This window comes from Charadrius vociferus, unplaced genomic scaffold (assembly GCF_000708025.1).
Source record: "Charadrius vociferus isolate BGI_N301 unplaced genomic scaffold, ASM70802v2 scaffold82, whole genome shotgun sequence".
NCBI classification, from domain to species: Eukaryota; Metazoa; Chordata; class Aves; order Charadriiformes; family Charadriidae; genus Charadrius; species Charadrius vociferus.
Genome location: NW_009647401.1, coordinates 3,115,122 through 3,130,302, shown reverse-complemented (window position 1 = coordinate 3,130,302; position 15,181 = coordinate 3,115,122). Strand labels below are relative to the sequence as shown.

Here is a 15,181-nt window from a genome sequence, read left to right as displayed (position 1 = left end):
AGGGGACGGGGGCGCGGGGTTAGATTTGTCACCGACCCCCGACGCCTTAGAAATGGCAGAAAGGTGGCCTGCAGCTTGCTTCTCCGGTATCAGAGCCGGTAAGCTGGTCGCTGGTCTTAGAGGGGAGAGAGGCATCCGGCTAGAGAGCTTCATGCTGTGTTTGCAACACTTAAGAAATACTAATTGGCGCTTGTTTAAGCTTCACCGGGAATGCTCGCTTACACTCTGTAGGTGCTTCGCTTGGTAAACAGCAATCAAAGCTCATATTAAGTCACAGATGATGTGTTGATTTTTGTATTCTTATTGTTTGCACTCAAATTTTGCTGCAAGCTGTTAACTAAAAAATACATTAAATCAAAAAACCCGAGCTGATACATAATTCACGCTGGGCTTTCTGGGATATCCATTGCAGATCATTTTGATATGGAACAAATACTAATATGACTGCTTTAATCTCATCATTTTGGCTCCAAACTGTATCCTCATGGGATCATCTTGGTTGTCATGTATTGCTATTCTGACAACATACCACACTAAACAAGCTCCCTCGTTATCTATTAAGTTTCATGAAGTAACAGACCAAAGATCAACAACTAATAAAACCTTACAATAAAGTCTTTTTTGTTGTTGTTTTCTATGATGATAAACTGATAGGAGAATGCTAAATAGGTTGTGGGGGTTTTTTACTTAATATCCTTCTCAATTCCTGATTTAACCAAGAGAAATAACTGCCTTAGCATCACTGGCCAGTGCGTTCATGCTTTTACTTTCAGTCTTTCATAATTAAATTCTTCTCCCAATTAATAATGTCTGTAATTCTTAAGTACCTTTCAAGGGACTATTTCAATGAAGGGGAAGGAAAGGAGCGTAGTTCTATGCGAATCTTGCAGTGAATAAACAGAATCTGTCTAGTATCATGAATATACATTCTTAAAAGCTTGCTTGGAGAATGTTGCACTGTTGAAAAGGGTTATGCATTGATTTTTGTCCTCTGATTGCTTTTTGTTTCACAGAGACATGCTTCCAGAACAGAAGGGCCTTGTACTGGAGTCAGCGATGCTGATAAGGTTCTACTGATTTTTTCCATAGTTAAATTTGGCTCTAACTCTTCCAGTCCATCTTCATTCTTTCTTTCCTTCCTTTTTCAGTTAACCATCACAACCATCTTTTGTCTTCTACATGACATGAACCAGCCATCAGCTAATTTTGTTTCCATCATTTTAATTTATTCATATACTCTACTTTTGTTTTTCCTCATCCATGTTTTTTGTGCAGAGTTCACATGAGACTCTGGACATAGTGGAGGAGAAGAAGCAGGCAGAGGTTGGGATAGAAGAAACAGTAGTCGTAGACGAAACCAACAAAGGGAAAATGCAAGTTGCCACTGATGCTGGGGAAACATGTAAGGTGGAGCATCTGTCAAAAAAGGACTCTTCATCATTGCCATCAGATAGTAGCAGCAGCAGCAGTAGTAGTGAGAGTGAGGATGAAGAGGTGGGAGAATACCAGCCACATCATAGGGCAATTGAGGAAGTCATCAGGGAAGAACAAGAAGAAGAGGAAGACGTGAAAAGGAAAGAACATGGAGAAAAAATACAGCATGTCGAAGCCACATCAGAAGGCAATAAACTAAATGTGCCGGTTGAGCACGCACAAGTTACAACTGAAGATTTGGTCCGGGAAAATGCAGTTACTATAGCTACAGAAGAGAAGAATTTGTCAGAGGAAATTAAGCAAGATTTAGGTGAAGAAAAAGAGGAAGAACAGCTCAAACTCAATGGAGATGTCTCTCATGTTGACATTGATGTTGCACCACAAATAATATGTTGTTCTGAGGTAAATGGTAGAACAGTTTGACAACTAGATTAAGCGGAGATATTTCTTGGGGTGAAAATATACCTGCCTTTCTTCTTCTCCTATTCCTCCAACTCTTCAGGCATCCAACAAGATTCAGATCATTTGGAAGGGGAAACCATTGATGAGCAGTGAAAATCTGTCTCCTTCAGTTATGGTTTCTGACTTTTTGCTAGAACTGAGTGAAAATCACCAGTAAGGCAAACCTTCCGAAGACTGACATCTCCCTTTTATCGCCCCCTTATTTTATATGCACATATAGAATGTATATTTACATGTTTCCAATGTTTTAAGTCTCGTCTTGTCTATTTGTCAATTGTAATTGTGATTGGAAAGCTATTGGCAATTGAGATCAGAAAACACCCATCACAAATTTTTGTTCTTTTTTTCCCTCACTACTCACTGCTTTTCTTGCCTTTTTTTTTCCCTTTTAAAAAATGTTATGAATTTACAGACTATGGCTGGAAATTGCATAGCTGAGAACATTGCATGGTAAAGGGATGAGGCCTATAACACAGTCTTACTGTGAAGTCTTCTAGTGCAGTAGATATTTAGGGAAGCATGCGTGTGTTCCAGTCACAGGGAGTTGTTTTAAGCCCAACAGAGTTGAAGGGTTCATTACTGGGCAAACTTTATAAAGAAGCAGAATAGGAAAAAATGAAGCGCAGGGACGCATCTCTTTGTAATGTTGGCATGATCAACAGATGAGTTTTTCAACAATTGGATAGTTTTTTTCCTAGTTATCTACCTACTTGTTCTTGTAATGGTGGCAAAATTCCTTGGAATTTCTAGTTCTTATTTGCAGCTTGACTGAGCAATGATAGATATTTTCCCAGATTAATTCTAATACGAAGCTTATCCATCTGAGCTAGCAATCAGCTTCTTTATGCAAACTAAGATTTTTCCTAGTGATGCTCTTTTAGACATTTTCAATACCTGTGGTGCAGCTTGGGTTTAGCAGTTGCTTTCTGTGATATGTACTGTTGGCTGAAACACAGAAATTTGGCAAGGTTATTAGGAGATTAATTTTTCCTACCATGTTACGTAGGTACTAGAGAGCTGGTATATTAGTCTTCATTTCACTATGCTTATTTATTGCATGCTTTTTGATTGGGAAGACAGTCAAATGCTTACCTTACTGTTATGATTTTCTTGAGTTTCTAGTTGTGTTTTCTTGGTCCACTTTACAAACCTCCTTCTGTCTTTTGAATTGATTGGTTATTTCTTGCACCACAGCCTCCAGTAGTGAAAACAGAGATGGTAACCATTTCAGATGCCACACAGAGAACTGAAATCTCCACTAAAGAAGTTCCAATTGTTCAAACAGAAACTAAAACTATCACATATGAATCTCCGCAGGTATGGTGGATGGGTTATAATATTGTTTGCAAGCTGGCTTTTATTCCAGTTACTTGTAGATCAAAATACATAACGTCCAAAACATGCTTTTCAAAAACCTACACTTCTTTCTAGCAGTTAAGATTATACTTTGGCTGGAAATTAGGTAAGTGAAATGTTTGTAGACAAAGCAATATTACTTCTGAAGTTCTAAGTGTTGGGGTTGTTTTAATATAAGGGCTTAATTGCTGTCTGCAAATCTATAACTCATTTTTGGTTTTGGACCCTTAATTAAAATATCCCATTGCTCCTGAAAGGAACATGTAGCTTTGATCACAAATTTTCCACAAGAATGAACCGTAACAACACTTTTACATGACTCTGTAAACTTGGATGGCTTCTATTTAGATTGCAGTTCTAACCGAACTAAAGAATATGTTTAGTAAGAAAACCAGCCTTTGCTCCTGTGAAAACAAAGCTTTTAAATGCCAAAATACAAAAATATAATTTAATTTTTTTCCTTACAGTTTGATGGCAGTGCTGGTGGCAATGCTGGTGTGCTGCTGAGTGCACAGACAATTACATCAGAGTCAGTTTCTACTACCACAACTACACACATCACAAAGGTAACATATATTAACGTTGCTCTGAACTAAAAAAAACCCCAAACCCTCAAAATAAAGTCTTACGTGAAGTTTCTCATATATCTGCTAATTTATTAAAGAAAACTGACTTGAAATGGATTGGATTCATTCCTGGCATGTGTGAGAGTTAATCTTTCTGCACACAGATTTTGAACAGAGAAGCCCTGATGAATAAGCAGGAATATCTAAGAACAGGACAGGGAAAGGGAGGAAAATATGTTTAGTTTTTTTAGTACTTCATATAGGTATTATTTCTGTGTTTGATAAATGAGTATGTACCTAAATTTCTACAGTTTCAGTCCTGTCATCACTCGCTGCTATCTTACAGAATCTTTGTTAATGTAACTGATTTATCTGAGGTCTGCAAGAGCCCAGCTAATGGCATCGGTTATAAGTGTGAACTGAAACAGTGTTTTCTCAGCTTTTGTGTTGATGATCCTTGTGTTGATAGGTTTAGAGCATATTTAAAAACAGTTCATAACACTGGATTGCTTTGCAAGCATATACGTTGCCAGAGTATGTTAGAACTACCAAGCTGTGATGATGATTATTTTTATTATTGATTTATGTAAATATTTATCAAATGTTAGGCGCCCCAACAACACAGGTTTGAACTCTTGTCTTTGAACTCTTAAAATAGTTTTACAAGAAAATTACAGAAAGCATTGTTTATGGTAAAGCAAAAGGGAAGAGGGAAACATGAGGTGTGAGTTTAGGATTCATTCCCCCAGGACAAGAAGTTTCACATCATAGCAGAATGGAACAATAATTCACTGCTCACTGGATATATATTCAATATATATATATATTCTGAAGATTGAAATAGTCTTTCTAAAGATTGAAATAGTCTTAAGATTGAAAGTTGTATTCACAGAATGACAGCGGAAGGATGATGTTGGAAAGTTGTCGGATAAAAGTCACATGAAATAAAGTAAGCTTAGAATTTAAAATGTGTATGTTTTGTTATACAGACTAGTCAACAGGTCCTTTTCAGTCTCCTGCTCCCTTTTGGAATCATTAAGACACCAACATTTTAGGAAGAAGTCTTTATTCAATAAATTGTGCTACTATAGCTAGAGGGAGTGGTAAAAAAAGTGTACATTTACTTGTCAAGTTCAGATGTCAAATAATGCTGCTTTTTGGAAGGAACCAAAAGGAGACTGTTAATTCTGGCAAAATTACTGGGATTACCCTAATGTAGCAGATCCTTATCTTTTCTTACCAACTGCTTATCATCGATTCAAAAGACTGTTTGAATTTTCTAAACTAACTTTCCATTTTACATGCCGAACTGTTCATTATTGATAAAGTGACCTGCCAAAATAGTTTTAATCTTCTAATGGAATTCTTAACAGAATTATCATGGATCTTTTCTAATATGGTCAGTTTATCTGAAGTAGTAGTTTATTCTTTTCTCTTATACAGGCTGATTTTAAGAAATAAAAGCATTTAATGTTATTTCTGTGTTAATTTTTCTATAAGCTAAAATATTTTAATCATTAGAGTAAGAAATGAAGAAACAACGCACCAAATTATTTCCATCAGCAATGTGAAATCTGTTGAAAATATCTCACTGAGGTCCATTGTCATGGTTTAACCCCAGCTGGCAACTAAGAACCACACAGCTGCTCACTCTCTCCTAGCGGGGTGGAATGGGGGATAGAATCAGAAGAGTAAAAGTGAGAAAACTTGTGGGTTGAGATAAAGACAGTTTAATAAGTAGAGCAAAAGCCACACACACAAGCAAAGCAAAACAAGGAATTCATTCACTGCTTCCCATCAGCAGGCAGGTGGTCAGCCATCTCCAGGAATGCAGGGCTCCATCACGCATAGCGGTTGCTTGGGAAGACAAATGCCGTAACTCTGAACGACCCCCTTTCCTTCTTCTTCCCCCAGCTTTATGTGTTGAGCATGGTATGCGATACCACTTTGGTCAGTTGGGGTCATCTGTCCCGGCTGTGTTCCCTCCCAACATCTTGTGCACCCCCAGCCCACTCGCTGGTGGAGTGGTTCGAGAAGCAGAAAAGGCCTTGACTCTGTGTAAGCACTACTCAGCAATAACAAAAACACCACTGTATTATCAATGCTGTTTTCAGTACAAATCCAAAACATAGCCCCATACTAGCTCCTATGAAGAGAATTAACTCTATCACAGCCAAACCCAGCATACCCATGAACTGCAGAACTGAAAACCAGATCATCTTTGTATTTAATGGCATAGGATTCTTCAGAGACTGAGAACAGACCCATGGTATATAGATTAAAATCAAAGAAAAGACTCCTGGAATTTCCTTGTCGCTGGATTTATATGGTGGAAGATGCTGTAATTCCAGTTTGCCTGCATATCTAGATCTGTTCAAACTTGGGCTTCAGTAACAGAAGGAATTCTCTATTGCTTGGGTTTTATCAAGTTTAGCAATTGCTAGAATGTGACTAATTGCATAACTGAAAAAGGAAATGATGATTTAGCACCAAGAATATTTACTACTAATATTGCAACTCGGTCACAGAAATTTATTTACTTCAGTGTAACAGAAAGGAGTGCTTTGTGGCAATATGAAATAATTACAAGGATGTTTTCTTCTTTTTTTTGTGCCATCTGTAGATGGTAAAAGGTGGGGTTTCAGAAACAAGAATTGAGAAGCGCATCGTCATTACTGGAGATGCAGATATTGACCATGATGAGGTGAGCATGTAAGCTGTCAACATATACAGTGTGCTTTTTTGTAGTCCAGTGAGATCTAGGTATTTCAGAAACCTGAAATAAGAGAAAGGTAGAGAAGTTGAATAAGAGGGCACAGAAAGACCCTGAGACTGTTAATTCTGGCAAAGTTGTTAAGTGATCGTGTTTTGTGAATAAGGAGCCTTTAGAATATAACTGAAAAAAACCCAGCATTTGTAACTTTGCAACATAGATCATGTGAATGGATATCTTACTATTTTTAAATGGATTGCTTTTTTTTTTGGAAAAAAACCAATTTGTTTAGTGCTGGTTTTGCCATTTGAAAGGAGAATCATTACTAAAATAATCTTAATTTGATGCATTAATCTGGATAGATGAGAGTCTACTGTGTTGTGTCAGCAACATCTGAATGCAGCACTCGTTTTGACTGGAAGTTTTTTTTAAAACACATAAATTGCTTGAATTTAAAAAATAGTTTTTGACTTGTATTTATAGAATTCTGTATAAAAGTAATTATTGATCTGGGAATCTTATGTAAGTACCTTTCACCTCTGTCAGTACCAAAGCAGTATTTTACAATGCCTTAGAAACTAAGGTTAAAAGAACTTCTACCTGCCCAATTAAGATGGCCAAATTTAAGCAGTACACAGGAAAATAATTGAGAAAGTACAATTATCATAGAATCATAGAATGGTTTAGGTTGGAAAGGACCTTGAAGATCATCGAGTTCCAACCCCCCTGCCATGGGCAAGGACACCTCCCACTAGACCAGGTTGCCCAAGGCCACATCCAGCCTGGCCTTGAACACCTCCAGGGATGGGGCCTCAACAACCTCTCTGGGCAACCTGTGTCAGTGCCTTACCACCCTTAAAGTGAAAAACTTCTTCCTAATGTTTAATCTAAACCTGCCCTCTTCCAGTTTATAGCCGTTCCCCCTCGTCCTGTCGCTACACTACCTAGTAAAAAGTCCTTCCCCAGCTCTCCTGTAGGCCCCCTTTAGGTACTGGAAGGCCGCAATAAGGTCTCCCTGGAGCCCCAACTCTCTCAGCCTGTCCTCATAGGAGAGGTGCTCCAGCCCTCGGATTATCAATATCACTGTAATATTTGGATGAGGTCTTCACTCCTGCAAGGACCCATGAACTTCTCAGACCAGTAACCTATTCTTTGTAGTGATGATTACACAATTTTTGTTGTTTTTCATCTAAGAAACTATAGTAACAAAGTAGATCAAGAGCCACTGGATAATACAAATGTAAAAGACTACCTTCTACATAAAGGTGCAGTGAATCAAATTCTAACTTTATGAAAGCTACACAAATCAACATAACAAGATTTAATTTAACTTCTTAATTGTAATATACTGAGAGCTCTCAGGGAATTTAATTTCACATTTTGATTTGCCTCCAGAAAGTGGCTCTTGACAAGTTGAATCTCTTCTTGAAACTCGTAATTAAATGACAAGGCTGTTCAGCATCAGGCATGGCTCTTGTTTGCCTTGACGCACGTTCAGTGCACTTCGGACATCTGGAAAGGTCACACAATACCTCTAGTATACCAGACAATTCTCTTAAGTCCATCTTTGTTTTGAGATGAGTGGGTGATGAAGTAAAAAATGAAATCATAAAAAGGAAGTACAAAATAAGATTTTAATCACTGAAGTTTAAAGCAGCAGTGAGCAGCTTTTGAGAGATTTAAGAAATCTCTACCACTTTTTCTTCAGTGGATATGGAGCTCTTTAAATACACAAACTAGATGGATGTTTATTCTTTTGTCGTTTAGCTCCCTGCATCACTAAAAGAGTTTTCAATAGGAAAATAAGATTTTAATTTGGAGTTTCAGAATACAAATGCTTGTATTATTTGTTGTAATTTAACAATTAGAGATTTAAGGGTTTTTTTCATTGTTTATGATTTGATTATAAACTCTGATTCTTAAATATCAACAACCTCTTTCTTTTAAATCCTTATTTGTACTACAGAGATTACACTTGGCATACTGTAAAAGATGGAACTAATAAAAAATTGCTAGGATTAATACATCAGCAAACATCAGTATTGTACGAATGCACACTATGTGTTCTTCTGTACATATTTTCTTAGCAGGACTTCAAATTCATTATTATATAATGGTTAAGGTGGCTAATGGTGTTTCCAGTCTCTCTTCAGAGTTAGTTATTTCTTCTCCCACTTACCACCTATGGCTCAGAAAATTGTCATTTTTCTAAATTAAGATAAGCTTTTTTGTTGCATTGTGTTTTTCTTGCTCTTTCTAGTATATTTGGAGTTTTTTAGTTGTGGTTGATACTAAGTTGAACAGTGAATTTACTGTTGCCTCTAAATGCCTTCCAGTTTCTTCTTTTCCCGTGTTGAATTCCAACAGTAATGCAGCTCACTGAAATAAGATTTAGATCAAGGGAAGGAATAGAAGGTCGCAGGTGCCTTTTGCCTGTTCTGCCTCGGAGGGTGCTCTTATGTGGTTGACTGTAAAGCTTGGATTAGAATGGAATGGAATATTTCAGTTGGAAGGGACCTACAATGATCATCTAGTCCAACTGCTAGCTGTGTATATTGGTATGTCTCTTAAGAAGATAAAATTTCTTAAAATGTGGAGAAGGGATTATAAGAAACTGAGTAATACTTATATTTATGCTTCCCTGAGTTAAGCTAGAGAAAGTTCTCTTAAACTAGTAAAAGGGAAAGAAGGAGATTCTTGTGCTGAGAAATTTCTGGTTTGATCATCTTCCAGAGTTTCAGTACCATACTTAGTACAGATTCCAAAGTATCTTTCCATTTTGTTCAGGAAACTGAAGGGAATTCATATTTTTCTGTACTGTGTACATTCTTGTTAAGTCTTTATTTGCTAGATCTATTGCAGAAGTTAAAAAACTTCTAGGGTATAAGAATACTCTCTGTCTCCTGGAATGAGCTAGAAAAGTTACGGGATAACTTTATGGTTATTTGTTACATCCTGGAAATTTTGGTAGTTTTTTAGTGTACTGTTTTGTTGGGATTATTTTGGTTGGGTTTTGTGTTTTGAGGGTTTGTTGGTTTGGGGTTTTGATTGTTTGGTTTTTTTTTTTTACCTCAAGCCCTCTCAAGTTCAGGAATTCAGAGTTCTGAGCAATTATAACCAAAATTTCTGATGCTACTCTCCCATTCTCTGGCCCCACATGAATGCCCTCTTGCTGTTGCTGAATTACATATTTCGAATACATTCGCAGGCCCTGGCACAGGCAATCAAAGAAGCCAAAGAACAGCACCCTGACATGTCTGTCACAAGAGTGGTGGTGCACAAAGAAACTGAACTTGCTGAGGAAGATGAAGAGTAAAATCAAAAATGCCCACAAGCAAATAGTTCAGGTAAGCTTATGTATATAATTAACATAGGAAAATGTAGCATCAGTTTTCTGTTGCATTTTGTAATAAAAGGCTTGAAAAATATGAGGCATCTTTGCTATCACAAACTGGTGAGTTGAAACAGGTGCTAATAGAGTGTTGGTGTAAGAAATTTTTATCTTAAGTCCAATCTGACATTAATTTTAATTGCAAATTTTCGTTCATGTGTCTTCCAGTTTTGTCACAGTACTCTCGTGGTGTTTCCTACAATGTGTGGTCAAGTTGTTGTAGTTTGTATTGAAGAGAGTTTGGGCTATTTCTGCAAAACATGAAGGATGTGTCACATTTTTCTGTTTACCTGTGCAGTTGCAGTCCTTGACTTACATCTTGCTTGTTTAGTGGGAAGACTATGTGCACTTCCCAGTAGTGAAAGGGCACACTTGGACATTTTAATTTAGTCAGCTAATTCTTAATTCTAAGCAGAGTAAAATATTTAACCTTTTATCATTTTTCAAGGCAAGGAGGTAAATGCATTGCAAACTCAAGTTTTAAAGCCTCTTGTCAGTTGAAAGAGGTATTTCAAAGTATGTCGGTCTATTTAGGCCCTCGTTTCTAGGAATAAAAAAAAGAAAAAAGAAAAAAAACAAACCAAAAACCAAAAAGACCCTATCTCTACTTGATGTATTCAATAGAAAGATCAGAATGCACACTGAATAAACCTGCTCTTGCACTGGTTATAGGCTAATCTTAAAGCTCAGTAACCGTTTGGGTGTATAAAGCTCCAGATTTCCTTTGCTTGTCACACTGGTTGATATCATGGAGCTGAAGCTTCAGATTTTTTGAACTTGATGGTTTTGTTAATTGTAGAGTCTGATTGAACGAAAAGGTTTTGTTTGGAATAGTTAAATAAAAATGGGAGAGATTTAAAAATAAATGAAGTTTAAAAAGCAATGTTTTCAGCCTTCTTTGGGAGACATCTTAGTTTCTACTGATGAGTTTCTGTATTTAGCTACAAGAGCAAAGGTGTTCCTGGAGCATTTCAAGAGGGAAATCTGGTTTAGTATAACTTTAATATTTTAATATGCATTTTGATCAATGTTAATGTAGGGGGAAACAAGGTAAAAGAAATACATTTTGTATTTTTTAAAAAATTAGATTTGTCATGATTCTTAATTCCTTGGTTCTGTAATTTATACAATGGTGATTGTGGCCTGTGGCAAAGAGGGTTCTAGGTCCTGTATGGGCATGCATTCACTTAGTATCAAATAAAGTTTTTTACCAAAGGAAACTACCTGTTATAAACTTCATCCTGCAGCTTTAGGAGACTTCTAGATATCGTGAGCACTATTCATGAAGTGCCAGGAATATATGAAAAATGAGACCCTCACTTGGTTCCAAATTTGATGTAAGCTACTGTAAAGGGAGGAGGATGTATTTCACATAATTCTGATAATTTCTCATGTTGAGAAGATCAGTTTTATTCCTGTGCCCGAGTTTCCTAAGAGCTGAAGATTTCACTGTAGAGTATCACTTCTGTGATCCAGAGGAGAAAAGATGCAAACATCAGTTTGAGATTATGTGAAGTGCATCTACTGAACGGTACTCTACGAAAGATGACCATTATCAAGGAATCTGAGTCTTCCTGAACTAGTCACTGATGACAGATGTGGATTTTCAGCTGAAAGACATAGGCTAAAGCCTCAATTTATTACATCTACAAGTATCTTGCTTTTCTCTAACATCTGGGTAGGAGTGGAGGGACCTATGTCGCTGAGGAAAGGGACAGCTAATATACATTGCCAACTGTTGACATATATATGATCGGTTAGAGGCTGCAGGTTGTGAGGTATTAGGAGGAAAGTTTTTCTCTGTTGTGAGATGTTGACAGAATTGTTGGTTCCCATCACTGCACGCATCAGCTCTTCTGGGAGTTTATACTGATCTCCTACCTGCAGCATTGCATAGAGCTACCAGTGTTAAATGCCTTGGAGAACTCCACAAAGGTAACAATAAGATATTTGCCCTCTGCCTGCAGACAGGATGTTTATCCACCTTCTCCATCAAAATGCCTTTCGTGGCCTCATACAGGTTGTGCTAGAACTAGAATGTTTGTTTTGATTATGTGAGTTTATGAATTACCTTTTGGCCAGTTTTCCTCTGAGCTGGCTGAGCAGCTAGAGGTTTTACATCAGAGTGGAGCTAAGGTTGAGTTGCCCCCTGAAAATTTCTTCAGCTTTGGTCACATTATTGTGTGTTTGAAAAAAGAATGAGTAATTTTTGCTCAAAGCTGTACAAACCAGGAAAACAGCATGGATCAAGATTCGAAGTGCTAGGTCAACACTCATCTGGATATTACTGTTATAGCTTTTTTTAATTATTATGACATTATATAATGTTATAAATTGGAAATAACAAAGGGGGGGTTGCTTGGGAGGGAAGACTGGGGAAAAGTCACCAAAAATTAGGAACTCTGCACAAATCTCTATATTTTTTCACTGTACTTTTATTTCAGTGTTCAATTGGATTTGCTTAGTAGCTTTGTTGCTTAGTGACACTGAAAATGGGTATAGCATGCGTGCTTCAGCTTTGTTTTGAAAGCACAGGAGAGGACATGGAACTGCACTGGGCCACAAGATAGGGATGTGTGGATGAGTCCTCACGTCATGTAAACGCTCCAAAAGGGCTTAGAAAAATCCACATCACTTTTGAGAGCTATTAGTTTGTAGCAAGAATGCCTGTGGTTTAGATAACTTCACTGACCCCTTGGTACACAGCAACATTAAATCAAACCGTCCTTCTCATATTTTCAGCATTTACATAGCAGTATGTAAGGATCATTTTGATTTGCAAGGATTTACTAATATAATTATGTGCTACCATCACATTTTTCATTTATTATTTGTCAGTGTGAATATAAAGGTCCTGGGAACAGGGGTTGCCTCCTCTGTTACATATGAGTAGAATGTACCAGTTTCTTCATGCTACCTTAATCCAGAAAAGTATCTTGCAAATCAGTGTTCAACGTAATCTATCCCATATAAGTAATTACAACATCTTTCTTGAAGGGACTGTGTCATGGGAGGAGGAAGCGATATTCGCAGGTTTGCACTACGTTTTCTACATTAGTGACTGACTGCAAAGTTGATTCTGTTCCTTCATCAAATTTTTAGCTACTTTGTAAAAACTTTATTCAGAAAAAACATTCAAAGAATTTCTTCTGTCTGCTAAGGGTGGTTTTTTAGCTTTTTTGAGAATTAAATACATTGTGGAATGGTGTTTGCAGTGTATCGGAGAGTGTCAGATGTTCTTGTCTGAGTTTGCCAGTTGCTTTCCAGCTCTTGGTCTGAAACACTTGTAGAGAGTAAAAGAGGACTAAAATGAAACATTTCACCATGCTTTTGTATTTAAGACCTGGTGACTTGTTTGACTGGTGATGCCTTTCAGTTAAACATTAAGGAAAAATTTTAGTTGCCTAAACACAGGCCGCCTGAAGTGCCTTGAATATCTGTTTGCAGCTTGAACCACCAAGAGACCTATGCCGTCCTCTAGCAGGAACTGAAGGGCAGGTGGGACTGCAGAAACAGCTCTAGACAGCTTTGTTTAGGCGATGGAATCATGCCATGACTCTTGATTAGCTGTTTCTAAAGTGATGAAAGCTCTGCCCCGATGACTACCGCAGTATTGTTTGTGTAGACTTGTTTTCTCTAACAAAAATGAGAGATATTACACTCTGATTCTGAGGCATTATGAATTGAACAAGTATAATCTTTGATTTATGTACTACATTGTGGTTTAAAATTTTTAGTAAACTGTGCAGGAGATGACTATTAAAATACTATGAGAATTTTGGGGAGGGGAAAAATATACTAAAGCAAGAAAAGCATTGAAAGAAACTGAATTACTCCGTACTTCATGATTGAAGGCGGCTTTAGTTAATGCAACTATTTTTTATGAAATAACCCTCCCCAAAAATAACCTACATGGAAAAAAATGCTTTTTGACTCTGATGATGTGACATTCACATAAGATCTATTATGAATGCTTATTTAATATTCCTCCTCCTTTTTTTTCCAGAAGTAAAAATGATACTGACCGTGATCATGACCATGAAGAACTGTAATCATTCCAAGTTGTCACTACTCTACTGAATTCACCAAGCCTGGCAATGGTGACCAGATGTTCAAGACTTAAATGCCAATACCAAACTCCATTTTAACATCTTTGGTCGATATTCCCTTACAACCTTTCTTGTTTATTTTTTTATAACCACTTCTTAACAATCTTAGATATTTTTTTTTAAATGAAGTTTTAGAGGGTATGATCTTCTTTTGCACAAGTACCTGTATTTTCGAAGCTGATTCTTAATTATATGAAAGTGAACAAAAAAGTCTGGAAAACATTGTTCACTGGAGCAGGTGGTAATTGTGCAGGAAGGGGGATCTTAACTAATTTAGATGTAGGCTTTTCCAAATATTTCAAGTGAAATCTCTTACTGGAGTAATTTACAGTTTTTCTGTTTGGTTTTTTTTGCAGATTATTCAGGTAAATATATGGTATCACATAACAAAGATTTTTATAAAAATACATTTCCTAAAATTTGAAAAAATATATTTCTTTGGATAAATTTTATACTGATATCTCTGTAACTCCTTCTGTTCTAAGGTTCTCCTCTCTGTGGAGCAGAGATGGTGTGGCAGTCTGTAGAGGAGAAGGAGTTGCAGACACATTTCTTCTGACTGAGCACTGTGTTCTTTTTGCACTTTGGTGCCAATGCTCAACTTCTTGCAGACATTTTGCTGTCTGCAGCATTCCAGATAAGGAAAGAAGGAAGAACAAAATATCTTTCTCTTCTTCCAACAAGAGATGATCTAGGCAGCTTAAAACCTTAGTGCTTTTTTTCTTACTGTGTCCAAACTTCAACACTTCCATTATTTGAATACATGTGTAGAATGCTCGCTTTCTATTAAACCTCACTGTCTCCATGTTAGAACTGACATTTCTGTTATTGAGAAGGTATACGTTTGAGATGCTTCATCTAACGGTTGATGCAGGTTTTTAGGATACTGAGTAAAGTGTACGATGGACTCCATTCATAAGGTAATAAGACAGTACCATCATTTGAGACTGCCATTGAGAAAACCTGTTAATTATTTTGGATCTTATTTTTATTTTGTTCTTGCAGGGGGGGTTGTTTCGGGGTTTTTTTTTGCTGTTGACTCTGTGTATAGTTAAAATGCCAAATTAGATTTATAGCAGCTTGAAGTTGTATTAAGTGATATTTTGCTTTCTGTAATTCTGTTATAAAATAAAGTTGTTTATTCTCTGTA

The 15,181-nt window shown here is 36.9% G+C and overlaps 1 protein-coding gene across 1 annotated transcript in view; it reads left to right on the top strand.

Annotated features, from left to right (window-relative positions):
* EPB41L2 (erythrocyte membrane protein band 4.1-like 2) overlaps positions 1-15,181 on the top strand; it is a 76,917-nt gene extending 61,736 nt beyond the window's left edge. The window contains exons 15-21 of the mRNA XM_009880161.1: positions 1,014-1,067; positions 1,276-1,836; positions 3,091-3,213; positions 3,720-3,818; positions 6,442-6,522; positions 9,740-9,878; positions 13,929-15,181. Of these exons, the coding sequence (XP_009878463.1) occupies positions 1,014-1,067; positions 1,276-1,836; positions 3,091-3,213; positions 3,720-3,818; positions 6,442-6,522; positions 9,740-9,847 (1,026 nt within the window). The 3' untranslated portion in view covers positions 9,848-9,878; positions 13,929-15,181. The remainder of the gene's footprint in view (positions 1-1,013; positions 1,068-1,275; positions 1,837-3,090; positions 3,214-3,719; positions 3,819-6,441; positions 6,523-9,739; positions 9,879-13,928) is intronic.